The sequence below is a fragment of the Leptonotus elevatus genome, chromosome 11, assembly GCF_054856555.1.
Source record: "Leptonotus elevatus isolate MCC_2025b chromosome 11, RoL_Lele_1.0, whole genome shotgun sequence".
In the NCBI taxonomy this organism is placed as follows: domain Eukaryota; kingdom Metazoa; phylum Chordata; class Actinopteri; order Syngnathiformes; family Syngnathidae; genus Leptonotus; species Leptonotus elevatus.
This window is the reverse complement of record NC_141249.1, coordinates 23,263,066-23,290,642: the sequence shown is the minus strand read 5'-3', so window position 1 is coordinate 23,290,642 and position 27,577 is coordinate 23,263,066. Positions and strand designations below refer to the sequence as shown.

Sequence of the window (27,577 nt, the reverse complement as noted above, 5' to 3'; positions counted from 1 at the left end):
TCTGGTTCTAATATGTGTTGATGTCCCCGCGACAGGCTTCCCGCTGAACATCCTGTGCCTGCTGCCGCACCTTATCCAGCACTTTGACAGCCCCACGGCCTTCTGCAAGGAGACGGCGGACAAAATCGCCAAACTGTGCGCCGATGACAAGTCGGCCACATTGTCCAACCTGGCGCACATGATGAGCCTGTACAGCACGCACAGCTACTCGCGCGACTGCGCCAACTGGATCAACGTGGTGTGCCGCTACGTGCACGACGCCTTCGCCGACATCACCCTCAACCTGGTCACCTACTTGGCCGAGGTGCGCCCAGAAAAAAAGCATACGCCAACCGGCGTCCGCGTGCGCTGGTGTTTAATCGAGTGTTGTGTTGCCAGTTGCTGGAGAAGGGCCTTCCCGGCATGCAGCAGTCGTTGCTGCAGATTATCTACAGCCTGCTGAGTCATATCGATCTTTCGGCCGCCCCGGTCAAGCAGTTCAACCTGGAGATAATGAAGATCATAGGCAAATATGTTCAGGTCAGAATCCGCCGCGCACCAATAACACGCTTTTTGACACAAGTGACCCAAGCCCCTTTTAGTGCTTATGAAGTAAAGCCATTTGCAGGGGAGACGGACTGAGTCCTGCCAGAGCAAAAAAGTTTTAGAATTGCCAGTATAACATGTTTTTACTGGTACTGTCAAAGTTAAAGTTTTAACTAATTAATTAATCACAAAAAAATTATGACATTAAATAATCTTGTATTAACGTAGATTAATCGCACTATTAATTTTGACCGTAGATGATCTTTTAGTGTGAGAGCGGATGGTTATGTTAAAGGTAGCGCAGGTTGTGTTTGAGCAATAAACATAGCTACATGCATTTAATAAATGTTTGCGTATGACATTCAGAATATTTGTTCATGTCTAACTATTGGGGTAATTTTTTTTTCCAATTTTAAATGATGCAAGCAATTAACTGATTAGTAAAAGGAGATAATGAGCGTGTGCAGTGGATCAAAAAATATTGTTTTATTTTTACCTCTTTTTTTTTTTTTTTTGCTGAGATTTTGTCAGATCTGTCTTTTGGGGGGGGGTTGGTGAGGTGCCTGATTTTTTACAACTTACCCCCCCAGATATTTGTTATTTTTGATCACCTATTTTACATGTTGGATTTTGTATTTGCTTTTTGATAAGTATTTGCAACTTTTTGTCATCTGTTTTACAGTTTTATAAATCTGTTCAACGCTATGACCTCCTCTAGCTCTCTAATCTCGCTGATGTAGTGGTTTGCTTTTTTAACCGCTGTGAGCCATGGGCAGGGATCGGTCAAAATATTTGCCTTCGCATTCCACAATTCCACCCAAAACTCTGCTCATCTGCATCTCCTCTCTCGTCTTTCCTTCCAGAGTCCTCACTGGAAGGAGGCGCAAAACATTCTGAAGCTGGTGGTTTCTCGCTCAGCCAGCCTCGTCGTGCCCGACGACGTGCAACGCTCGTACAGCAGCGAGTCGTGCGGCTCGCCGGAAATCGCCTTCACGCGCATCTTCAACAACTCCTCCAAGGAGCTGCCCGGGAAGACGCTGGACTTCCACTTTGACATCTCGGAGGTGAACTTGTTTATTCTGTTGTCTCGAGGCGGTTAAAGTGCTCACATTGAACTGTCCTGAAATGAAGAAAATATCAATCATGTTACATGTGGCGTGATGTTTAGGAACTAGCTTGCGTTGGCTTAATGCTATTATGCTAGCAAAACGTGTTTCCAAAGCTTTGTTAATGTTATGAAGTCATTCACTGGCAGCCATTTTCACTGAAGCAAGCCCCTTCGCTCCCAGCTGTTTTACTGTATTTTGACAGATTTTGCACGGTCAACAGAATACTGTGTTGCGTATACTAACAGTCGGACGGAGTGCTAAACAGAAATGGCAACCCCGGAACACACAACACTCTTAGTTTGTTACAATATGTTGGCGCCGCCAACATAACAAGGCACCACAGAACAAATATAAAGTCCATGAGTAACTCACTCACCATAACGCTAAATTCATTCACCTGTAGCTGTTTTTGCTATGCGCCTTTCTTTTTCTTCTTGGTCATACGCTCCTGTGTTGTCTCATCACTGGGCCGTTTCTCCGTTGCAAAGAAACTTTCCAAATGTGTCTTGTTTTTTACTCATTTTGCTAACTTGTCGATTAGCATCAGCACTACGCGACTGAGATAATTAGCATCTTGACATGCGTCAAGAGTCCGTCGTAAACATATTTATGTGTTTTCGGGAGCAAATGAGTTAACTGACTAACAAATGCTAAATGATGAGAACTGAAAAATCATCTCCATCTCCTCTGTACAGTGTTACACCATGCTTTTGCAAATTTAAATTTTTGGGAGTGCAACCTATCCTGCCGTGGGAAAAAAATCCCTGTCTAATAAAAAAAAGTAGTGCTTTGGCACCATTTCATAGCATCTATAGCCTAACCTTTTTCGAGGGGGATGTCAATTACTCGGTGCTTACTGATAATCATGTGACTCTGTAGACCCCCATCATTGGACATAAATACGGGGATCAGCGCACAGCGGTCGGTAGGAACGGGCTAGCGCAGATGAACGCCGTCACCAGGAGTACGTCCTCTACATCCTCGGGATCCAATTCCAACGGCCTGGTGCCAGTTAGCTGGAAGAGGCCGCAACTTTCTCAGGTATAACAGAAAAACTGGACATTTTTTCCCCTTTGATCAGCTGGATTTGAAATGTTTTCGTGTTTTTGTGCCTTTTACAGAGAAGAACCAGAGAGAGACTTATGAATGTTCTGTGTCTATGCGGTCCGGAATCTGGCATTCCCAAAAACCCATCTGTAAGACTTCTCTCCTATGCTAAAGCTTCCAACAAGGTCTCTGTGAATTTCACATACAGCATATTGGCAGTTTGCTCTGCTCCACATTGTTTTCAGGAGTTTAGGCATTAATGGCTATAATTTTCATTGGTCAGTAAATGTGCAGTTCTACAATCTGTAGACTGACTACTTCACGTTGCAGTAAATTTGTGTTGTCCCATGAAAAGATTTCACATTTACAAAGATGTGAGGGCTGCACTCACTTTTTGCCGCATTGTATAACTATTTCTTTGTGTTTCCCCCCCCCCACTAACAGGTAGTCTTCTCGTCCAGCGAAGACCTGGACTCGGCCGACCAGCAGACCAGTCTGATCCCGACCGTGGAGGAGGCGGTACGAGAGGAAGAGGTGCAGGCAGAGGAGCTCGGTAGTGAGCAGCAGTTTGGCGTCTTCAAGGACTTTGACTTTTTAGACATCGAGCTGGAGGACGCCGAGGTGAGAAAAGACATACTAGGACTTTCCTGGTACCTTTTCTGGGAATGTGACTCATCCAATTTCCCTCCATGTTGACTCACTCCAAGTGTCATTATGTTTAATCTTCTTATCGCACACGAATTGCGTGTCCGTGTTTGTACTTACCGTGCATCTTAGTTGTCCAGAGTGTCTTATAACATCCATGTTCCTTCTCTTCTTTTGCCACAAGGAGTTGCAGGTAAGTCTTGTGAGCAGCTTAAGCGGGGTACACATGTACTCTTTAAACATGTCAGTTTATTTTTGAAATCTGCGATAAATACTCCAGATGACCCAGCTCAGACACACATAATCAGTTGTATTACCAATACTGACCTCTTGGAGGCAGTAGAGTCACACAGGGCATCCAAACTGATGGAAAATATAAAGATGAAGAGAGTTAGGACTAGGAGAAAAAAATAGAACAAGCTAGGCTAACTGTTTGCCCCCAATTTGGCCTTTGCATAACCATGGCTTTTGGCAAAAATCACGCCTCACACCACAGGACAATCACTAATATAACTTTTTAGAGATGTGATCATTAGACTCTTGCTGACTCTGATGGTAAAGCTTAAAAAATAACTCAAAATAAAAAATTTGACCTAATTATCAGTATATGTGTACATTACTTTGGATGTCTTCTACACTCCATCTGGTGTCCCTGCATCAAGTGTTACTTTTGTTTTGATATACAATCACAGCTTCATGTTTGTTTTGTTAGTTTCTCATGTGCGTGCGTGCGTGTGTGTGAGCCATAGTGAAGCGCATGCTGCGTGTGTGTAAGTGTCAGTCAAGCTTCCAATTTTCCGTTCGGTCTCACTGCTGTGCCGGCGTGTGTCCTGCAGGGGGAGAGCATGGACAACTTCAACTGGGGCGTCCGCCGCCGCTCCCTGGAGAGCATGGACAAGGGCGACACGCCGTCTCTGCAGGAGTGCCAATACGCCGGCAGCACGCCCAGCCTCAACCTCACCAACCACGAGGACACGGACGAGTCGTCCGAGGAGGAGGTACTGAGCGCTAGCCAGATTCTCAGCCGCTCCGGCCGCGTAAGTCGCACTCTAATCAGGGTCCATCAAAACAACCCTCCCCCCGACCTCCGCCCTCCTGCACCCCTCCCAACCTGCCACGCTCCTCACACAGCCGGCTGTGTGCTGTTTGTGCTTGATTGAGATTGTGTGTTGAGCTGGAGCTGTGTGGACGCGAGGGGCTTGGTGCTTGCTTCTTGGCTGGTGGTCCCTCTTCTATGGTGGTTGTAGCTCGCACCTCTTTAAGCTCTCTGTTGCCCCCTTTTCTGGTTGGAGTACGGCGTTGTAGCTCAAGGAAAGCTTAAAAATATGGTCATGGGTCCTTGCATATTAAGAATTCTTAACTTAAAACAATTAAATATGAAGTACTTGAAATCAATAAGTAAAAAAATATATATAAATATGAATCATAATTAATGGGTAAATACATTTCTTATTAAAACACAATAATGCCTTGAAATACAAGTTTTTGATCCTGTGTAATGTTTACTTTGATAAAATTAAAATGTGTTCTTACTGTTAAAATTCATTCTATCATTAAATAATAATTTAATATTTTTTTGTAAAATGGAATAAATGCAAAAATGCCAATGTAAGTTCATTTTAACTCATTGACTGGCTACCATTTTCACTGAAGCAACCCCCTTCGCTTCCAGCTGTTTTACTGGATTTTAACTGATTTTGCAAGGCCCACCAAATATTGTTTTCTACTGCTATAAAAACATGAAACCTACCAAAAGAAAGATTAGAGTTTCTTCTTTCATCAGGAAAAATGTATATTTTTATCTGTTTTCGTTTTGCAGCAATTAGCATTAGAATATAGCTAAGTTTCATCATTATTCACAAATCTGTTGAAAACAGTGGGGGGAAAGCCTTTTTGCAACATGGCCCTGGTTGATCTCTTATACTCTGCTGACACCTGCTGGCCGATTTTGTAATGAATACCATTGCTTCAAGCGTTGTCTTCAGTTCAGAGGCTGCATCAAAGCCTTCTTTCTGTATGCTCTAGCATTAAAAAAAAATCCCATTTTTAATTACGTCATTGATGCAAGAAGCACGTATCAAATGCAATAAAGCGTTTTAATGTGCATCAAAAATAGGCAAATAAATAGGTAAAATAATTTGAAAAATAAAATAATGAATTCTCATTTTTTAATTGTATTTATAATTAACAAACTTAAAAAAATTAAATAAAACAAACAAAAATCTGCCAAATGAATGCAAAAAAAAAAGGTCTTCCCAGAAGAGCTCAAGTACAAAACTTCCTTTCATTTCTCCTTGCTGTGGTTGAAAAGCCTCCTGTCCCAATACTTTTGTCCATATCTTCCACACGTTCCGGCTCTACAACGGCTAACTAACCCTCTTTGAAAATGTCTCCCCAGCTCAACAGTGACTCGGCCACAGACGACACGGCCTCCAACCACGTGGACTCCCTGCAGCAGTCCCACGAGTCGTCGGGCGGCGCCCCGGCCGAGGAGGCCTCGGCCCTGGCGCCCCTCCGCCGTCCCGCCTCCTTCCTGCGGCCCGATAGCCCCGCGTTGGAGACGGCCCGCTCAGACAGCACCAGCAGCCAGCTGCCTGAGGTGCGATCAGTGGGGAGCAGTGACAAATTGTGGTGCTCTTGGGGTGCTTTCTAGCTCTCCTCGTTTTGCCTTCAACGTTTCACTTTTGTGACGGCACTGCTCAGGATGGCGCTTGGATGCTCATTTATTTCAACTTTTACTGCTTTTTGTAAAGCTTTTTGTCTTCTTTCTGCTGCATTTGTGGGTGGTGTAGTGCTTGCTGGCTCTCTATTCCTTTTTTTCCCCCTCCTCTGGGTGATAATGAATGTGGTGGGGCTTTCGCATTTGATTTTGGGGGAGAGAGGCAAGAAAAACCAGACTCACCTCAGGTCAGCTGTAACTGCTCACCCCCAATAACTACTAAAAAGAAAAAAAAAAAGAAAAAAAATCCTCCCATTTAAACACTTGTGAACTGGACGCCGCCGCCGTAACCGCCACGGAACGCATGTGTGAGTATGACACGTGGGCTTGAGTCCACTCACTTGCTAACAAACACTCACTTGCCATTCACTGCTTGGAAATCGTCACATGTGCTAACGATGATGATGATGATGAGTACATGAATGTGTTGTTGTGTTTCTGACCTTTCTTGCATTGTCTTGACCACGATTAACATTTTTTAGGGGAATTTTTAGAATGGCCAGATATAGGCCTTGTGTAGTAGATTACTCATTACTCTAGATCAGGTAAAAATGAAATAAATAATAAAAAAATGAAATAATAATAAAAAATTAAATTTAAAATACATTTAAAAAAAGCAACAGTTATTTATTTTATCAATAAAATTATTGTATTCTCAGTTTGTGTCAAAATACTCACCAAAAACAACAGTTTAAACCATTTTTGTTTCATTCCCCTTTTCCAAATGTCTGTTTTTTGACAGTCTGTGATTTAAGATGTTTTTGGTTATTTTATGAACTCAGCGCGCGCCATTAGTATAAAATAACATTCATTCTAACCCTTCAAATTGCAGTTGTTGTTTTTGCACAATGTGCAGCTTGTAAAACAATCTAAAAATAATTACATTTTTATCAGGAGTGTCAGGCGATTAACATTTTTAATCATAATTAATCACACGACTTCAATAGTTTATTAATCACAACTTTTATATCTGTTCTAAATGTACAAAAAAAAATCTAAATTTTTCATATTCTCGTTAAATAAAAGTGGGGGAAAACACTAATAGAAATATGGCTGCAACTTTGAGTCGTTGATAAGTAATTTCATAATAATTCATAACATTTGGTTAAAATTAAAAAGATGCCCTGTCTGTAAAAAAAACAAAAAACAAGTGTGATATTGATTTGTGTTGAGGTGATTTTTCTGCCACTAGATGGCGGAGTTGCATTTGCAAGACCAGTCTCCACAAATGTATGCATTATTAATACATTTATTACTGCTAAATTTTGACGTGGACGTACGTGTCTGCTGTGTGTGTGCATTAATGGCCGCCCATTAATTTCGCATTACAAAAATACTGGAAATTAAATTAACTCAAAATGAAAGCACTAATATTGACGGTCCTCATTTTTCTGTGTTACTTATATATTTTTCGGTTTTCCCCCTCAAATGATCAGTATTAAAGCCTTTCCTCAGCCAGCAGTGGGAGCAACCACTTACTGAATTCAAATGTAATTCTTCTCCACGTTGTGAAAATAAAGATTGTGTCATTGATTTGCTCAGTTGAAGTGCAGTAAGCCATTAAACGCCTCTTATGGGAAATTACATGAAATTGCTCCATTGTCCAATAATTAATAAATCATGTAATTTAGTTGAAAACTAACGTCAAACCCACTAAAATGTTGAAGAGTTGAATTATAATGAAAATCCATTTGACAAAAAAGTATGATTTGAAGGCAGCAAATAACAAGGAATTAAAAATATACTTTTCATAAGTTCCATTTTGTCCCAAAATGATATCAATTGTATGTAATCCATGTGAGGAATCTCCTTTTCCTGCACATAAATGTGTGTGAATGAATGACGAGAGCGGGTGTTCCCGGATGCGTACTCAACTTTTTTTCTTTCTTTCAATCGAGTCACTGTTTTCGATGTCATCCCAAGGACATCGCAGCCGCAGCTCTTAGCGTAATGAGCCCCCCGGATAAAAACCATCAATACTCTGCTCGTTCCCTTGCCGGACGGCCACTTTCTAAAAGCTTTCCGTAATATAGCAGCCCGTCCGTCTCTCCTCCCTGATGTACTGGCCGTCTGCCACGCTGGCCTCGCGCAATGCATTAGATGACGACCCCCCCCCCCCCCCCCCCAAAAAAAATAATTATAATTTTTTAAAACAAGTGCTTTCATTTGATTATTTGGATTCATGTGCCGTCATTCCGAAGATTGTTCACTGCTATGGAATGTAAATAAGTTGTTGCATTATTTATCACTGTGGCAAGTCAGGAGAGTACAGTGGACTAGTGGTTAGCGTGTCTGCCTCACAGGTCTGAGGTTGAGGTTCGAATCTGGTCTCTGGTCCGATTTTCTTGCATGCTACTTTTATGAGTGCCGACTGTGAAGGAAACCCTAACAAACACCTGCTCGAGATGATCTGCATGTGTGAGGAATGTCCCACAGAATGGCCTCCAGCACACTCGGTATCCAAAACTGCATGTAAGGACGATGCTAAATCACTCAAAGGCGATGTCATTCATCTCTCTTTCCCCTCTCCGGTCGTTTCCTCATGTGCTTTATTGGCACCCGGGTGCAATTTCTAATGGCGTTTCCAAGATGGATTCACATTGCCTCATGTTTATTGAGCCCTTCTCGTTTTCCTGGGCTTCCCGTGGGAGATGTTAGCGTACCAAGGAAGTAAAAATGGCTACTTTAAGGTCCCGCTTGGCTCATTGAGATGAGATGCCATTTCTTAAGTAAAGGCCTTAACGAAGGTTCGAAGTCAATTTGCCCAGTGATTTACGATGTGCTGACATTGCAGGCCGACGAGCTGAGCAGCAGCGTCAGCGAGGATACGGGCTTCGGCAGCGCCCCCCCTCTGCCCCCCGATCGGCTGGACCTGTGCGAACACCCGCAGGCGCAGGACCCCCCGGACCCCCGGGAGACCCCGGAGCCTCAGGAGGACCTGGACCCGGCCCCCCCTCCGCCGCCGGCCATAGACACTCCGCCGGGGTCCCTCTGTGAGGATGAACCCCAAACGGCCCTGCCTCTGTACCCTTCGGCCGAGGCGGAGACGAAACCGGACCTCTACCCGGACTTGAACCCGGACCCGGATCCGGATCCGGACAGCACCTGTGGCTCTGTGTGGGAGGAGGATGTGACTCAGGCCCTGAAGGAGCTGGACGAACGTTGCGAGGAGGAGGAGGCCGACTACTCCGGCATGTCCAGGTGAGTGGATTGAGATTTGGGATTTTGAAAAATTATTTCTAGAATCGATTAATCTATCGATTATTCATTCGATTAATCGACTAATCTGATTCATTTGAATTTTGCATTCAAGTGTATTACAAAAGCATTTCTTTCCCTGATTACTGATTATTAACCTGTGATTGGTGTTTATTTCATACTTCATTTGATATTGACTATGTTACAAGTTCGATCATTGGTTTCTAAAGTCCAAACGGATGTTTGCAAATGTCTTATTTTGTTTTAACACAGAAAATAATCAGTCTTTTTTTCATCAAGGACTACAGAAATCAGTGAACAATTACTGCTCATATGCTGAAATCACAGGATTTGGACAATTTTTCATAAAAAAATGGCTGCAATCAATTACTTGATTATTAAAATAGTAGTCGATTAATTTGATAATCAGGGGGAAAAATGCTTTTGTAATACACTTAAATGCAAAATTAAAATGCATCCAATTTTTGCCACGCCAGTTGTCCCGTGTCATCGATGGGGAAACCGTTTTTTGACATGATTGGCTGCAGTCGAGGTTCCGCCGCTTTTAACATCATTGTTTTGGCCCCGCCTCAACACTTTGGCGTGCCGGTTAATCTTTTCTCTGGCGCGACTCCCACCCAGGTGGGCCCGAATGACGCGGGGCCCCTCAAGGTGGGCCAATTCTGGCTGGAGGACGCCGGGTCGGAATTGATGCCGGCCGGCGAGCAACGGGAAGGCGCCAGCGGCCCGTCGGCATCATGAGACATGTGTCGTGTAAACCACGCATGATTGACCGTCATGCGGCTCAGGTGGGGGGGGCACTCTGAGTGATTGTGCGTTGACAGCGGGGGGGCACTAAACAGTTGAGCATACGGCCATCTGTGAGGATTTATGCCCAACTGAATCATCCCCCCCCCGCCGCCATCGCGTACCCCCCCTCGCTGCTGCCAGGCCGCCAATATGCGGAGGCTGTCTGCACTGCGCTAGTGCTACGAGAGAGAGAGAGAGAGAGAGAAAAGGAGAGCGAGCGGGGATGAGGACGGAGACGGTGTCGGCGGCGCTGCTCGGCAGTGCCGGCTTCAGATACTTGTATTCCGTCTGCTTCTTCAGGCTCTTTGGTCCCACGGGCCTGTGAGTACTGTATATACATGTGTGTGTGCGTGCGTGCGTGCGTGAGAAAACGGAGCGAGAGAGGGAGAGAAATGCGCGATGCTAAGTGGCTAATAGCTCGTGTTGTTGTGCTGGAGCACTGCAGCAAATCCATCATGAAGTGGACTGCCGTTTGTTTACATGCAGCGTTTATTGAGACAAGGCACTTATTTGGCATGAGGACGAATCTCATTATACACCGACAAAGAAAAATGGGACAAGAAATACACGAAGAGCGAGACGCTACCTTCTGTTCCGTCTTTATTTTTGGTCGGAACTTCATTTACTTCATACAGTGGTGCTTTGGGGGGGGGGGGGGGGGGTGTCCTCACTTGACTCACTTGACTCACTTGACTAGTGCTGTCACTATCAAATATTTTTAGAATTGATTAATCTATCAATTATTCAATCAATTAATTGACTGATAGGATTCATTTGAATTTTGCATTAAAGTCTATTACGAAAGCATTTTCTCCCAGATTACTGTTTATTAACCGGTGTTTTGGTATTCGTATTCGTATTCATATAGTGATCCCAAAAAAAAAGGTAGATTGATGTTGTATTGTGTTACCGATTCGGTAATTGTTTTGTAAAACGTAAAAACAGATATTTGCAAATGTCTTATTTTGATGAAACAGAAGATAATCAGTCAATCTCATTTCTGTAGTCTAGATAATCAGACTACAGAAATCAGTCAACAATTATTGTTGATAATTTGAAATCAATTAAAAATGGCTCCAAACAATTACTAGATTAATAAAGTAGTTGTCAATTAATTTGATAGTCGATTACTAGTCGATTAATCGATTATTTTTGACAGTTCTAAATTTGACAAGTCGTCACAATTTGATAGATACTGAACAATTTAATGATCAATCAAATTACAGCAGTCCTTTTGAAACGGGGGCCGGTGTGATGCCTGGGGGCGGGGCCTCAGACGACATGCTTTTTTGTTTGTTTGTTTTGGCGTACTAGAAAAAAAATGTGAGTTGCGGCCTACAGCAGCTCCTTGCAAGTGCTCTCATTTTGTGTTTGTGTTTCTCTGTTCTGTAATAATGCATTGATAACTCTGGCTCTCCTTACCCACATGCGAGGGCATAACACGATCTTAATTGATCCATTTTCTATCCTTATTGGCTCCTTCCAGCCAAGATGAGGGTGAAACAGACTGCTTCCCCGAGACCCAGGCCTCACCGCCCCCGTCGCCCTTCCTGTCAGCCATCTTGGCTGCGTTCCAGCCCGTCGCCTACGACGACGAGGAGGACGCCTGGCGTTGCCACGTCAACCAAATGCTGTCGGACGCCGACGGATCGTCCGCCGTCTACACCTTCCACGTCTTCTCGCAGCTCTTTCAGGTAGAACGGGCAAGCAAGCCACTACGACATGCATCCGGAAAGTTGTTCAAGTCAAACACATGTAAACTCATTTGCTCCCAAAAACGTAAAAATACGTTCTATTTTAAATGTTTTAAGTGTCCCAAAGACGTATTTGTGTTTTTTTTTATGCTAGAGCATACAGAAGGCTTTGATGCTGCCTCTGAACTGAAGAGAATGGTTAAAGCAGTGGTCGTTATTACAAAAATGGCCAGCAGGTGGCAGCAGAGTATAAGAGATCAACCAGGGCCATGTTGCAAAAAGGCTGTTTCCCCCCCCACTGTTTAAAACAATTTTGTAGCTAATGATGAAATTTTGCTATATTCTAATGCTAATTGCAAAACGGAAACAGATAGAAATATTCAATTTTTTCCTGATGAAAGAAAAAACTTTAATCTTTCTTTTGGTAGGTTCCATGTTTTGATAGCAATAGAACACAATATTATGTGGGCCTTTCAAAATCAGTCCAAATCCAGGCAAACAGCCAAGAGCGAAGGGGGGTTGCTTCAGTGAAAATGGCTGCCATTGAATGAGTTCAATTGAATTGAGACCATTTGGAAGTTCAGGCCACTTTATGTCCAGTGAGTGACCTTTGACTGCACTACGACATTGCGTGATACGTCCTTGTGTCCATTTCCAGAGCATTCAGAGGAAATTCGGCGCCATCACGCACGCGTCGGTCCACTTCCTGGGCGAGAAGCTCCAGCGAATGGGCAATCAGTTCCTCAGCTCGCTGGAGGTCATGACGTCGCACTCGCGCTGCCCCACCGTGCTGCTGGACGCCGAAACGGTGAGGCCGTCGCCCTTTTGCGCACCCCTCGGCGCTGTGCTCTGATTGGATGTTCACGTGCGTCCCAGCTGGTGTCGTGCGGACTGCTGGAGACGCTCAAGTTTAGCGTGCTGGAGCTGCAGGAGCACCTGGACACGTACAACGCCAAGAGGGAGGCGGCGGAGCTGGTAAGTGGCGTTTTGGAAACTTGGGGCCACGCCCCTCCAACCATCCACTGTGGGTATGCCTCGGAACCGTCTAACACCCCCCCACCCCAAAAAAATGTCTGTCCAAATCGACGTTGCGATGGGCCTCAACTTAAGCAGTGCGTCAGCGCGCACGTGACATCATCAGCTGCAGCGAGGAGCTAAAAATAACCCCGTGGCGCTCCTAAATGAGTTAGGAGGGGCCGGGCGGCTGGATTGAGTGAGGGGGGGGGCGCTCGGGAGATGAGATTGCATGCGTGGCGGTTAATTGAATGAGAAAAGCACGCGCTTCCCGCAGGGTCAAATATTCCCAGCCGCTTGTCTTGAACCGGCTGCTTTGTTTCAAGAAGTACGATTTTGTGATTGAATCTGCCGCGACGTCCGCGGGCCATCACAAGTCCGGCGTCGTCAACGTCACGCTTCTTCAACGTCGCTTTTATCTTCGTCCTTTTCTAGTGGCTGGAAAACTGCAGGAAAACCTTCGGAGACAAACAGATCTGCCAGAGGCTCAACACACAAGCACAGGTAGGCTGACCTCTGCCTTCTGCGGTTGAGTAAACAGCCCCCCCCCCCCCCCCCAAGTCTAAAGTACAATCTGAAGTTCCGACTAGAAACCGCAAAACCCGCCACCCAATTTTTATTGAAGCTCGTTTGCAGATTTTCTCCATTCCAGAAGCGTCTCGTTCTCGTCTATTATTAGCGGCTCTTTTACTGACCAAGAATTTTCCGTGCATTTATTTTTATTTTTGAAAGTTCCATATTGAAGTTTTAACTGTTGACATTCTTAAATAAAAACGCACATCGGCCTATTCACAAAATAAGCGTAGCGGTTGTTGGCCCTTTTCCTTAGTCAGATTTGTATCAGTTTATCATCTCTCTCTTATCAATCGTGTTTTTACTGTTTTAGTATTTTTGCTTTTTGTTGGAGCCTTTTTTGCCCGATTTTTTTGGTCAACTTTTTTTTCTCCATTTTTGTCAGTTTTAACAAATGTGTGTAAATTTTGCATTATAATTTTCAGCTATTCGCTGTTGGCGTTCTATTTTGTCCGATTTTGTTGCCATAAACTGGGCAGATTGTCATTTTTTTCCGCATAAAAACAAACAAAACTTTTCCATAAAAAAAAAAAAAATCCTTTTCGGCGACTTTTTTGTCCCTTTCACACACACACAAATAGATATCGTTTTGTCAAACATTTATTGAGTGTTTGTGGTCATGTGATTGTTGCCTACCTTTTTCCGTTTTTGTCTAACTTTTGTGACGAGCTTTTTGAATTTTTATGCATTTTGTCATGTTGGCAGATTTGATTAAATTGTGTTTCCTGTCCACAAATTCATCCGAGAGCTTCAACTTTTGAACTTCCTTTTTTCAAGCGCTTTGCTGAGGAATGTGCCTTGTGTGGTTTGTTGTGGCACTCGCCGCATTTTCACTCTTGTCTTACTTGATACTTTAAAGCACTCTGTTTTGTTTTCTATGCTTTATCCTCCCTAAAGGTGATGTGTTTAGTTTGTCAACTATTTAAGTTTTCCAAGGCAACGCATACTTCAATGTTCATGAATGACAAAAAAAAAATGTTTCTCCATCATTCAGCTAACAAGTCCGCTAGCTTAATGCTAACGTAGAGTGGGAAAATGCCCAAATAAGATTTTGTCGCATTTCTTTTCCACGCCTCAACGGTGGTGTGAATTCCGACTAATTGTTTGCTCTTTCTCTCCTTGTCTTTGTCGCCTTCTTCTTGCTTAGCACATGGAGAGTCTGGCAGTAAGTGGTTCTCCTGTTTTCATCGACAACACCGACCATCCTCATCGCACTCCTTCTACCCTGATTAGCCACATAACACGGAACGCTCTCATCCAATCATATTGTTAGCACCCCAGTGGCAGAAAATGATTTGTGTTGCCTGCCGGCACCCGATGGAGGATTTGATGTTTTAAATGTGCATGTTTGTTGCGCCGTCACCGTTTTCAGACGACTTGTATACAATCCCAGATGAAAACAGGGGGCCTCGGTTTGTGACACTGTTGGCTTCCGTTTGCGACGACCTAACGTCGAAACACGTCGTAACACGTCGTTACACCATTTTGGAAGGAGGGACATGTTTTGTTTGTTTTCACTTTTTCCAGGTGATGGCAGTTTGAGTTTTAACATGTTTTTTTCAGGTTTGTCTTTTTGATGCCATCATTTTATTTTATTTTTATGAAACCCTTTTAAAAAAAATTCCAGCGTTAGAAATATTTTGGTCTGATTTTGTATTTTCAGATTTGTAATCTGCTTCGTGCCCATTTTGGCTTTGCTTCTTTTTTTTTGGATGGTGGGGGTTGGAGGTCAAATGAATATCTATTTTGTGCCAGATTTTGTCTATTTTTTGATAGACTTTTCTAATTTTTATATTTTTTCCCCACTTATTTTCCTCATTGTTTTCCATTTCTTTAGTCATTGCTATATTTTTGTCTGTTTTTCTTGCTAATAACTCCTGACATTTGTATCAGTTTTTGTTATATTTTTGTATTATTTTTATCTGTTTTTTTGACAGGTCTGTCTTTTTTTTTTTTTTTTTTTTTTTTTTTATACTTTTTGCAAGATTTTTGTGAGTTTATTCCCTTTTTTGGGTCATATTTTATATCAGTTTAGGGCAGTTTTTTCTTGAATCTGATGAGATTTTTGTTTTCTTTGTTTTTTTGCATCTGTTTTGTTTTTCGTAGTAATTTTGACTTTGACATTTTTTGGGTGGGTTTGTGTGATTTTTTTTTATTTTTATTGTCTTTTGTCAGATTTGTACTATTTTTTTTAATTGGATTTTTGTTTGTCTTGCCAGATTCTTATCAGTCTTTTTTTTTGCCGGTACTTTATTTTGCCGCGGATTTCCGTTCCAACAATTTAACCTGAGCTCTTCTAAGTCATGAAAGCGCGCCTCGCTTGTGCTGCTTGACCACGTATTTCCAGACCGGCTCATTTGCGCTTCACGTTGGCACCGTCACAAATGGAGGACCCCTGTAATTAGCGACATCCTCGACTCGTTCACGCCGACAACCGCTCCATGATGGATCTTTTTCTAATCGACTAATTTTGCTAGCGATAGACTCTCTCGCCCGACATCCCGGATGGCGCCGTCTCCTCGTACATTTTTTCCGTCTTCCTCACCTTTTCCCCTCTTCTTCTCTTGTGTGTGTGCGTAGGAGCTGGAGTTGTGCCGCCGCCTGTACAAGTTGCACTTTCAGCTGCTGCTGCTCTTCCAAGCCTACTGCAAGCTCATCAGCAGAGTGGACACCATCAAGAGGGAGGCCGAGGTGAGCCAGCAAGTTTCAATGTTTCTGGCGCCTTTCCCAATATCTGACAGTGGGGAAAAAAGCAAGACGAACAAAAACAAACAAACTGTCGCTGCTAATGGAAATGTACTGCTCGAAGGAAACGGCGCAGGCCGGTTGCCGACTGCTGCTGCTCCATCCGGGCTGCATCTTAATGCACCTTTAAGTGGATTACACAACTGAATGAAATTGAATGATTTCTTATGGGGATTGATGGAGGTCAGCTGCCGTTGGCGTTGAAATTCAATCAGCGTGTTTCTTTTGCTGCCTCCTCCTCGCCGTTCTTCACTCGCGCACGTTCCCATCTATCTATCCGCCTTCCGTCTCCCGTCGCCTAGGTGACCAACATGTCGGACGAGCTCAGCGCCCTGGAGGGCTGCCTGAAGGCGGCCGAGAGGGGAAGCGACGGCCAGGAGGACGTGTGCATGCCGGACGCCGCCCACGCCAACACGGAGACGGCCATCCAGTCGCTGGTCGAGACGCTGAGAGCGCGAGACTTCTGCTCGGCGCTCACGCAGGTCAAAGTCTTCAGGTAGATGGACGACACCTGGATGACGCAGACATTAGGAAAATGCTTTTTTTTTATTTTATTTTTTTTATTATTAAATATTAAATATTAATAAAATAAAATAAAATAATTAAAAACATAAAAATAAATAAAATAATTTAAAAAAAAAGGAAAATGCTTTTTGATTTTGGTAGAATTAGAGCTGTCAAGATTCATCGACAACTATTTTAATAACCCAGTAATCGTTTGGAGACATTTTTTTTTTTATCACTATTTGAATATGAAATAAACACCAATCACTGGTTCATAAACAGTAACCAGGGGGGGGGGATTGTAATATACGTCAATTCAAAATTGAAATTAATCTGACGAATTGATCAATCGGTTCTAAAGATATCCAATAGTGACAGTTAGGATAATAATACCAACGATGTCAGTTTGTCTGAAAGACTGCTAGCATAATGCTGACATTTAATGTAAAAAGCCATAAATGGAAGTTTGCAGCAACACATACAAAAGTGCTGTCAAAGTTAAAGCATTAACTAATTAATGAATCACAAAAAATGATCGCATTCATTTATTAGGTGAATCACACAATTAATTTTGAGCGCAGATGATCCTTGAGCTGTCAGCGGATGTTTACGTTAAAAGTAGCACAGGTTGTCTTTGAGCAATAAACTTTAACATTCAGAATATTGTTCATGTCAAAATATTGGGGTCAGTTTTCCCCATTTTTAATTGTGCAAGTAATTCTCACTGATTCAAAAAAGAGGATGAGCGCGTGCAGTGGATCAAAAACTGTTGAAGACGTCCGTCCTCATAACATTAAATGTTAAAATAATACATGACAGGTGCTCTTCAAATTTGACGGGCATAAAATATTGATTTTTTTAATTTTTTTAATAAGCGATTAATTATGATCCAAATTCTAAAATGTGATTCATCTGATTAAGAAATGGATTTGTTTGACAGCTCTTGTATTACAAACATAACGTCAAGCGTCTTTGTGCGCGCGCGGCAGGTCCTTGTGGCCGAACGACATTTTCGGCAGCGAGGGCGAGGACGCCGTGCAGACGCTGCTGCACATCTACTTCCGCCACCAGACGCTGGGCCAGACGGGCTGCCTGGCCGTGGTGGGCCCCAGCCGCGACCTCTCGCAGGCCAGCGGACGCCTCATGGAGCTCAACCTGCAGATCCGAGAGGCGCTGAGTCGGGCGCAGGCTCCCCCCGACGGCGGCGGAGGCGACGGCGGCGGCGGAGGAGGACGGGGAGGACCGTGAGCGGCGGCGGCGGCGGACTCGCCGTACAAAAGGGCTACAAAAGGATGTGCGGGAATGAGAGACTTCTTCTGCTTCTTCATGCCGGATGGACGCTTGGAGCTAAGACATTCCTCGGGAAAAGTTTGGGATGTTTGGCCTTTTGGCTGACATTTCTGGAGGAACCCAAAAAGCACTGCAACCCCCGAATGGGTCGATACATTTCAAGAGATGTCGAAGTGTCTGCCTTTCTGTGAGGCTTCCAGTACTTCTGTTGCAACAAGGTCAGTGGGCCACCAAATCTGGAATATCGGCGTCATCAACAGGGGTACTGGAAGAGTCACAGAAAGGCAGAAGTGAAATTCTTGGACATTTACATTTTTCAAGTTTTGCAAAAGTTGTGAAACAGTTTAAGTTTACCTGTGAATGTTGTAGTTCCTTTTTTGGTTCGTCCCAAAATTTCAGCCCAAAGCTCAAAATTCTGACTTTTTTTTTTTTGAATCAAGTATCTTCCCCACACACACAAAAAAAAAACCTCATGCAAGATTCCGTTTGCAATAAGTCACACACACGTCGGCGTGCCTGGCAAAGCAGTGGGATGATCGATTTTGGTTTTATTTGATGCTTTTTTCTTCTTCCGTTTTTCTACCCTGCACGCCAATCGATAAGTTCGTAAGCGCAAAAAAAAAAAAAAAACAAGCAAAAAAACAAGCATGCTTGAAAGAGATGAAAAGCAGTATTTTTGGGGGAGAAATGTATTTTTTATGATTCAGAGCTTAACCTCCTCGGTTGTAAATGTTGGGTTATTTAACGTGCGAGCACCTGTGGGAAATCCTCAGGGAAGTCCGTTGTAAAAAGAGAAACATATATTATAGAGATATAAATATATATCTGCCCCCCCGTCAAGGTGTCCTTAATTGATATTAATCGCCCGTTTAACCAAATAAGCAGCTGCCTTTAGAGGCTGTGTGTTGCCTAGATACACACACGCGCGCGCGCACACACAGCTCGTAACTTATTTTACTCTGTATATATTTTAGAAAGTGTCAAAGCAGTATTTTCGCCCTCCTTCCTTGTACTTTAATGCACTGCAGAGGACGCCATGCTCATGTGATGAGTCATTCATAAACTTTTTTTTTTCCTCTTGGGAGCAGCTGCCTTTTTTTGTGACGTCACAGCTGAGAGAAGGGGGAAAAGGAGGTGAGGGCTCAACTGTAGCATCCGTAATTCCCCCACGCATTCCTTTTTTTTCCACCTCGGAATCCAAAGATAAGGAGTGAGACTTTTTCCCGTTTGTCCACCAACCAAGCAGAACTTTTCTTCCCTGACGGTCACTGCTTGTCTGGTACATTCTGAATGCTGTTTTATTATTTAAGGATTCTTTCTTGACCTGGGAGAGCTTTTATTTTAGAGGTGCATTGTTTTTTTTTTGTTCACTCACATGCCAGCCTTCTCTGGATGAATAAAGATCTAATCAATACATTCAAGACTTTTGCATAATTTGTTGTACCTTAGAATGGTCTAAAAAAATCTTAGTAAATATGGTAGGGGGGAAAAAAGTACAGTAAAATTCAAAGCAAACTTTGTACAAATTTGGTCAATTTCACCTTTCAAATTATTACTATTGTTTTTTTTTCCCCCATGTGGGTCTTTAAAATAAAAAATGTAAAAGTTCTTGCAAGCGCTGTGTGCATGTTGACTGGGCAGATTAAATAGACATGGCAACAGCTGCTAAAATCTGATTGGACCTTTTTTTTTTTTTTTTTAAGCACAAGTAGCCAAGAGAAACGATGGACTAAAAATAAAATTTTATGGACTTAGGTCGGTCAGTAAATTTACAAAAGACAGAAACTTCCAAGAAATGCAAGAGATATTTTAATAGTGAACATAACACATGAACCAAAGTACCAAAACAAGCAAGTAGATGCTTGCTGTCGTCAGATGATGTATTTGAAGCTGAAGGTGCTGTCGCACGAGAGCCGCTTGCCTTTGCAGCGGCCGCATAAATCCTGCCTGTGCGGACGCTTGGGGTCCACGTGGCGTTGAGTTAAGGCGCAGCAGCAGCGGGCTTTGTTGCAAGTCTGGGGACGAGATGGACGACGGTTTCATCAAGACAGACGAGCTTTTTCTTTCTTTTTTTTCCTTCTTTAAACCGGTAAGCTTACATGACATGTGATGTCCTCCACACGGTACGGGTTAAACTCCTTCTGGCATTTCCTGCAGTATTGTTTAAAGTAAACCTGGAAAGCAGCAATGGCGGGTGGTCAAGGTCAGACAACCTGAGATGTTCTCCCAAGTCCTCACCTTGTTGGTGCCCTGAACGCACCACACGTAGGCGCTCTCCCATCTCAGATTGCACTCTCTGCAGTGGTAGTAGCCGTACTTCTGCTCCAGAAACTGAAACCAAATCAAGTTCACCATTTGAAATGCATCACGGTGTGAGGGAAATTTAAGGCATAGCCGTGATTGGTTAACTGCTGGTCACATGACAAACGGACGCCATCTTGTTACCCTGCTTGTAACAGAGTTGGCCGAACTCTTGGTAAGAGTTCTCTTTGAACCATCACCTCAAAGACTAGTCAAATAAATAATCAGTGTAAATTACGGGTTGAAACGTTTTAAATTACTAGTAAATGAATTTTCAAAGTAGACTTTGGAAAAACTACTGGGTGTTTTTTTTTTTTCATTTTTCAAGTCTACAACATTTTACAAAAAGGTTAAAAAAATAACTAAAAATACTTTTAAGAGGTTTGTTCCAAATTGGTAAACTAGCATTAGCAAACCTCTCAATTGCTTCAAACAATGTGAGCAAAAGTGAAAGCTGTGGCGCAAAATGGTTTCAAGATTATTTTGTAAATAAAAATTCGACTTGGACGGTGCTGGCCTACCTGGAAGCGAACTCTGGCTTTCCCCTTTGAAGCGGCTTCTTCTACGGCGGCTTCGGCGTCGTCGCTCTTCGGCTGCTCTTCACACTTGAGCGGCTTGGCCCGCTTCTCCTCCCCGCCTTCCTCTTCCTCCTCTTCCTCCTCCTCCTCCTCCTCCGCCCCTTCAACGTCGCCGGCGTCTCTGGTAGCCACCTCGACCTCCTCACCCCGTTTGGCCTCCTTGTCGTCCGCCACGAAGCAGGTGATGTTCCGGTAGGCCACGGGCGAGTAGAGCGCCAGCGTCCGCGGGTAACGCACGACCGTCTTGGGGCTTCCCGCTTCACCGGAAGTCTCGGAGCTCTCGGAGGCCTTCTTGCGCCGGAAGTCCCGCTTCATGGCGACGAGGGTTCGCGGCCCGAGGGAGCATTGCACGGAGGTGTCCCGCTTGGGGTTGACCTGCACGGCCACGTCCTTGGTGTTGGCCTTGCGGTGTCTCGGCGTGAGCTTGGGGTTGACCTGCGACAGGATGGACTTGAGCTGGGCTCGCTGCTGGTTATTGAAGGCCTCCGAGGCGTCGCCATAGTGGGGCAGGTAACTACTTTTGTACTTCCACGGAGCCTCTCTGGGCCGGTATCTGCCCGCGTAAGGGTTGTGGTTGTACGACGGATAGAAATATCGATCGACTGGCTCGTCACAGTATGATGATGCCATTTTGTTTCTTTTTCCTTTTTTTCCTTCTGTTCAACCAGCAAACTTGAGCGGGTGACGTCATTTAAATTGCACGTGCGACTATCAATTAGGGCTGATTCGACGCCGGTGTGTTCCCGCCAAAAGGAAAGGGGGCGTGTTCAGCTTTGAAATCACAGACAAACTTTATTGATTCTGTCGCCTTTACTCCAGCCAGGAAGTAGTACTTGGCGACCATGTTGGGTGGGGCGACGTTCCCAAATCCCGTCAAGTGCTATTATTTTTTGTCAAAAACGTTCACAATCAATAATGGACTTTTGAAAAAAAAAATTGAAAAATGTAATAGTTTTATAAAATAAAGTATTTTACCGGTGAAAGCTTATTCCCAGTTTTCTTGCTTTCAGTTTTCTTGCCAACCACACGCACAAGGAATGCGCTAATGTCATTGCCTCCGTTAGCTTTCGTTAGCACCATCGGCTCAAATGGGGCGTCTCTATTCGACCAATGTTCATAAACAAAAACAAAAACTTCCTGCTTACTTTTTTCCTTTCTTCTTTTTTAGCAGTCGTTAACTTCTTTCTTTTTGTCTAACTGCTGAGAACATTAAGACTTGAATGAAAGAATTTCTTGAGCCAAGAAGAGATTTTACATTTGTACATATTTAATTTCCTCTATACATTTCTTTTCATGTACACATTGTACATTTGTTGACACACACAAAATGACTGATTGTTACATTCACAGACTGATGTGTTTTCACGCATGATGATGCTTTTTGTGTTTTTTTTTAAACTGTTAAACATTGAGAATCCGCGTATCATTCGTTCTTTCCATTTCCAGTTGACAATCGAATATCAACAAAATAAGTAAGAGGTTGTAAATTTCTTACAAAAAAAATGAAAAGGCTAGATTTTTCGTATACCGATTATAGACTAAGATCAAAAATACAAAGTATTCTGTTGTGGTACATATTGATATATTTCCCAGCTCTACGGCAAAGCACTACTTTGTGATTGGAAATGAAACTGAAGCTCCTCCCCTCACTTTAAACAAGTTCCTCGGCACCATTTTTTTTTTGATGTGCGATTGCCAATTGAAAGTGAAAGTACGCGGATTATTGAGGCCTCCCATGCATCAGTCTCGTATTCTTTCTTTTTTTTTTCTTCGTACATCGCCCTAACTTTGTGTTTGTCACACAGGTGTCGGGTCCGGCGGGCAGGGGTCCAGCATGATGCTGTTGGGGTCGCTCACCGTCACCGCCCCGTACGAAGCGTCAAAGTCGCCGTCCTCGTCCTGGAAGCGCTGGTACGAGATGCCCGTGTCCTCGCCGTCCCGCCGGGCCGGCGCCTCCTCCTTGCCCAGCACCCGCTTGCGGTACGTGCGGTACGCCACGATGAAGACGCCCGCCTCGGCCGCCTGGAAGAGCGCGTAGAGCAGCGGGAACATGTACATGCCGCCCATCAGCTGCGGCGGGAAGGCCAGCTTGAGGATGGCGGTGCACAGCTGCACGTTCTGGCAGCCCGTCTCCAGCGAGACGGCGCGCCGGCTGTTGGGCGGCAGGCGGAAGAGCGAGGCCAGGCCGTAGCCCGCCGCGTAGCCGCACATGGGCATCAGCAGGGCCACCGCGTACACGGACGGCGGGATGGCCGACAGCAGCTCGGGGCCCAGCATGGCCGCCGTCAGGATGAAGAGCAGCACCAGCGTGACGAGCAGAGACCACAGCGACGCCTGAGGAGACACCGGCGGCGCCGCCGACAACACGACGTCAACTCGGTGCAGAAAACGACTTGAAAGATGACGCTCACTTTTGAGACGTATTCAAATTGGGATGTTTGAAAGCGACGGACAGTTTGCAACATTTTTGTTTCAAAAACAAAACAAAAATATTTTTCGTTTTGTTTCAAAAACAAAACAAAAATATTTTTCACGCAAACAACTACTAACGAGAGGAGATGACACCGTTCTGATTCATGCTATCGGCTCCTCCAACATCTTGCAGTGTTTCGTGTCGGCCGCTGACATTTCCGCGCTGGCCCACTGGATGGCGCCACTGAAAATAATCTTGCAGAAATGTAGTGGCCGTCTTGTCTTGTCGTTATTCCGCATTGAAATGAACTGATTTGGGCTCTTTGCGCGGCTCGACGACTTCCTTGAACTCAGTACCGCTCCTTCGTTTCCTGTCTTTCACGATTGGACAAACGGATTAATCCAGGTGTGCCCGACCTCAGCAACCACAACGACAATGGCCCGACACAGTTCAGGAAGTCGTAGACGCGTGCAAAGAGCCCGTTCCACTTATGAAATAATCGTTTTTAAATGTTGCCAGCGTAAATTAAGCTCAATTAAGTTATTTTTCAATATGCAAAATGGTTTTGAAGCTTGAGCAAATATTTTTTTTTAATGTGGGAGAATGTTTTGAACTTTTAAAAAAGGAACACTTTTTGCCAGCTAATTATTATTATTATTTTTTTAAACATATTTAAAATGATTCATGAACTTGAAAATTCACTTTTCCAGATTGATGTTGCATTTTGGTCAAGTTGATCCCAGTTTCAACTCCATTTGTATTTTCAAATTTTATGCTGTGGGTCAAATTGATTCTGAAAAAAAAAATAATAATAAAAATGTAAGCAAATGGCAGTACAGTGTTCCCTCGTTTTCCGCTGGGGTTAGCTTCCCAAAAATACCCGCCTTAAATGAAATCAGCAAAGTACCTAGCTTTATGTTTTACATTTATTTTCAAACCCCTCACCACCGTTTATTCACGGTTCTCATTCAAACGCTGGCACGTTCATGCAAACCTTGAGGATCCCGCGCCATTTCTTGGTCAATGACAAAACAAACTGTTTTCTTTCCTCTTTTGCCCCATTTTAAATCCATTTATGTTGCTACTCGCGTCATCCTAGCTAGCGCTAAGCTAGTTCACCTTTCAGCTCCCGCGTCTTAAGTTTGCAAACTCCTTTTCGTTTCTTGCTAGCATAGCGATAGCAGGCCAAATATTCCCATTGCTTGGATGGTGTTTGTTTTGTTTTTTTCTTCATATTTGCAAAACTCTCCCGACTCCATATTTTAACCCGCGGTTCAAAAGATCAATAAATAATCATCCAATCTGTATGTGGACCTCACGGCAATTCGGGGGATACGGCACGAAAGGTCGTTCGAGGCCCGGCGTCACCTTCAAGACGGCGTCGGCCACGCGCGGGTAGCGGTAGCGTAGCATGACGCCGAGGCCGATGGGGATGAGCGTGCTGCAGAGCGTCAGGATGATGGCGCCAAAGGGCATGAGGCTGACCACGGGCGTGTTGATCCACGCGCGGCTGTAGATCCACAGGCACAGCGGCATCAGCACCAGCGCCAGCAGCGTCGACGAGATGGTCATGATGATGCTGTTGGCAGGAAGAAGCGCGCGGGAGACCTGGGTTCAAGTACGTCACTTTTGCTTTTGCCGCACGCCACGTTGCACTTTTAAGAACGTGCTATAATTAATTGATTATTCATTAAAATGCGTCCGTTTTATTTATTTTTATTTCACTCAAGCGGGAGTGTATCTGAAGCTCGCTCAGAGTTAATTATTCAATCAGTCGGAGGATTTAATTGGCTGATATTAGCTGTTTAAAAATAAATTTTTGACCTTAATATATGACATTTCTTTCTGCAAAATGCACGACTTTTCTCGAAATAAAATCACACTTAAAAATATACAAGTTTGTATTTTTGCCCAAAATATTGTTTTTTTGTTTCGTTTTTAAAGAGAAAAAAGTCCGAATCATAAATTCTCTATATTGTCCATGAATTACATTTTGTGTCCTTCAGCAAAAGAGCCGCTTTTCCATTGCAGATTCACGTCCACTATTTTACAGATTTGTATATAATTTTCTTGTCAAGTTATAACTCGATTTTGTTCTTGATTTTGGAGTGTAATTTCACTCGAGCCACCAGGTGGCGTAACAGTGCTGTGTATAACAGTGTAATTTTGAAAGAACAAGAGAAAACAGGAAATATCGTCCCTAATTTTGCAGAGATTTTTATTTTTATTTTTTACGCCTCCATAATGTGATGGTTTCAGGGTCATTTTACAACTTTATTCAATATTATTTTTGTCATCCTAATTAGTAGATTTGAATCTTTCATCATAGTATTTTATTTTCTATGACGATTTAGATACTTTTGTCATGTCAATATTACATTTTTATCTTTCATCTTGGCATTTTTGTGTAAATACTTTAATATTTTTTTCATTTTATTAGATTTTTTTTCTTTTGGTATAAATATTAAGATGTGGTTTTTTTTATATTATCACCATGTTTTGTATAAAAATAGTTTAGTTTTTTTATCTCAGTATTTGATTTGAACGTGGGATTTTTCTACAGATATATTTTTGTCATTTTTATATTTTAAACACCTTTCAATGAAGATTGACAACAGTTAGAATTGAATAACTATATCATTTTAAAATGTGTTGTATATGCAAATTATATTATGTATCATATGTATCTTAAAAATATTGTGTGTGTTTTCTTAAATTCGTGACATCGTTTTTTATTCATGTAATCTTAATGGCATAGTTGAAGCTTATAGGCAATGTTCTTTTTTTTTGGGGTGGGGGGGGGTTAAGAGCGGATGGTGTCAGGAAAGTTTTTTTCTGGGGCGTAAAAGCGACTTTTGTCTCGAAGCAAAGAAAGCGCGGAGACGTTTTCCAAGTTCCGTACCTGAGGTTCATCTCGCCGTGCGCCAGCAGCGACATGATATTGGACAAGTTGCCGCCGGGGCAGCATCCGCACAGCAGCACCGCCATGGCGGCCACGTCGTCCAGCGAGAAGGCGAGCGCCAGCAGGAAGGCGACCAGCGGCATGATGACGAACTGGCACACGACGGCCAGCAGCACGCCGACCGGCCGCCGGATGTGCTGGCCCAGCTGGCCGGCGTCCACCGTGCAGCCCAGACCCAGCATGGTGAAGCACAGCACCAGACCCACGAACACGTTGATGCCGTGGCTCAGCGGGGAGTCCCAGAAGGCGGGAACCAGGCCAAGGACGTCGGCGGCGGCCGCGGGGGGGGCCTCGGACGGGGGCGAGCCGACGGCCGGTGCGCTGGAGGTGGCCATGGCGCGGGGCCCGAGTCGCTCCCGGTTACGCGCGGCTCGGGAGAGGACGCGGCGGTACCATGCTGGGCGTGCGCGGCGCGCGACAGCAGGAGACCGAGGACCGAACCCCGGAGTCCCGGTTTTATAGGATGGATGCGTGCGCCCGCCCGCGCGCGCGTGGCCGAGCCACGTCACGCACGCACGCACGCAAGCGTCGCCGCGCCAGATCGTGCGTCATCCAAGTTACCGGGAAAGATCAGCCGTGCAAACAAAGTGTTGGTTCTTTGCAGCGGGATGTAAAAAGAAAAATGGCGGATCCATTTTTGTTGGCCTCCAAAAAGCATGTGCGCATTTTTAGAAACAAACGGAAGAGGACACATTTCGTAACACGCGCCACAATTCGTGACACTTCTTTGTTTAAATACAATCTTATAAAAGCAATCAAGGGAGTATAATGCAATATAAAGTGTTTCCCTGCTGTATTGTCATTTTCTTTAAGCAACCTTTTGGCTCTACTGACGTGGTCGAAGTTGATGTTCTGTCAATTGTCCTTGTCGCAAAGTTAGCTACTAAATTAGCTTGGATGTTTACGAAAAACAAAGTTCTTAAAAGACTGAATTATCTCAAGTGTTTACAAAAAGATGTAGCCGACACAAAAGTGTACATTTTCACGATCTTGTCTTTTGTGTTTGTGAATGCGTTTGGAATCTTTCTTGAAAAGTAAATTGTCTTCCTTAAATCGTCTTTGATGTTTATCAAAAGCTGAAGATGATGTCATTGAAGACTCAAAATTCTTAACCAATTATTTTTTTTTGGGTGGAAAAAAGTGGATGTTTATGAAAAACGTGAGATTCTTAAATACTAAATTGGTTTGATGTTTACAAAAAGTTGTTCACCGAAGATTCAAAAACAAAATGGCAAAAGTTCATCAATGACTGAATTGTCTTTGATGTTGAGAAAAGCATGTGAGAAGGTCAATTCTACTGTACGTTGTACGTCTTTGATGTATGCAAACATTGATGTGACAACTTTCATAAACGTCAAAGACACGTCAGTCTCGGATTCACTTTTAATGTTTTGCCAAACATCAAAGATGAATTAGAATCTTCAACATTACGTAGATGTTGTAAATATCA

General features: G+C 43.7%; 3 protein-coding genes and 1 long non-coding RNA gene across 11 annotated transcripts in view; 2 read left to right on the top strand and 2 right to left on the bottom strand.

The window, feature by feature from the left end:
- fryl (furry homolog, like) overlaps window positions 1-19,294 on the top strand; it is a 78,731-nt gene extending 59,437 nt beyond the window's left edge. For 4 of the 8 annotated variants that reach the window (XM_086090289.1, XM_086090287.1, XM_086090284.1 and 1 more), the window contains 17 exons: window positions 36-304; window positions 379-519; window positions 1,389-1,589; window positions 2,514-2,675; window positions 2,756-2,830; window positions 3,126-3,302; window positions 4,163-4,363; window positions 5,725-5,925; window positions 8,840-9,246; window positions 11,540-11,747; window positions 12,406-12,555; window positions 12,624-12,722; window positions 13,197-13,265; window positions 14,482-14,499; window positions 15,915-16,025; window positions 16,382-16,575; window positions 17,573-19,294. In XM_086090289.1, the coding sequence (XP_085946415.1) occupies window positions 36-304; window positions 379-519; window positions 1,389-1,589; window positions 2,514-2,675; window positions 2,756-2,830; window positions 3,126-3,302; window positions 4,163-4,363; window positions 5,725-5,925; window positions 8,840-9,246; window positions 11,540-11,747; window positions 12,406-12,555; window positions 12,624-12,722; window positions 13,197-13,265; window positions 14,482-14,499; window positions 15,915-16,025; window positions 16,382-16,575; window positions 17,573-17,831 (2,942 nt within the window). In that variant the 3' untranslated portion in view covers window positions 17,832-19,294. Of the gene's footprint in view, window positions 1-35; window positions 305-378; window positions 520-1,388; window positions 1,590-2,513; window positions 2,676-2,755; window positions 2,831-3,125; window positions 3,303-4,162; window positions 4,364-5,724; window positions 6,354-8,839; window positions 9,247-11,539; window positions 11,748-12,405; window positions 12,556-12,623; window positions 12,723-13,196; window positions 13,266-14,481; window positions 14,500-15,914; window positions 16,026-16,381; window positions 16,576-17,572 lie in introns of those variants that run through there. The other 4 variants (XM_086090291.1, XM_086090285.1, XM_086090286.1 and 1 more) reach the window with 3 other exon arrangements.
- Window positions 19,295-19,659: 365 nt separating this feature from the next.
- zar1 (zygote arrest 1) lies at window positions 19,660-21,429 on the bottom strand. The gene is made up of 4 exons (XM_086089924.1): window positions 20,696-21,429; window positions 20,112-20,204; window positions 19,973-20,047; window positions 19,660-19,888 (listed from the first exon to the last, which is right to left on the bottom strand). Exons 1-4 carry the CDS (start codon window positions 21,380-21,382, stop codon window positions 19,745-19,747), a joined length of 999 nt encoding a protein of 332 aa, XP_085946050.1. The 5' UTR covers window positions 21,383-21,429; the 3' UTR covers window positions 19,660-19,744.
- Window positions 20,726-23,433, top strand: LOC147166561 (uncharacterized). The gene is made up of 2 exons (XR_015096538.1): window positions 20,726-21,262; window positions 22,558-23,433. It is a non-coding gene; the product is annotated as an uncharacterized LOC147166561 (long non-coding RNA).
- Window positions 22,002-26,641, bottom strand: slc10a4 (solute carrier family 10 member 4). Its single transcript, XM_086089923.1, has 3 exons — window positions 26,068-26,641; window positions 24,534-24,744; window positions 22,002-23,086 (listed from the first exon to the last, which is right to left on the bottom strand). The coding sequence occupies exons 1-3, from the start codon at window positions 26,460-26,462 to the stop codon at window positions 22,550-22,552; spliced, it is 1,143 nt and encodes a 380-aa protein (XP_085946049.1). The 5' UTR covers window positions 26,463-26,641; the 3' UTR covers window positions 22,002-22,549.
- Between the last annotated feature and the right edge of the window lie 936 nt (window positions 26,642-27,577).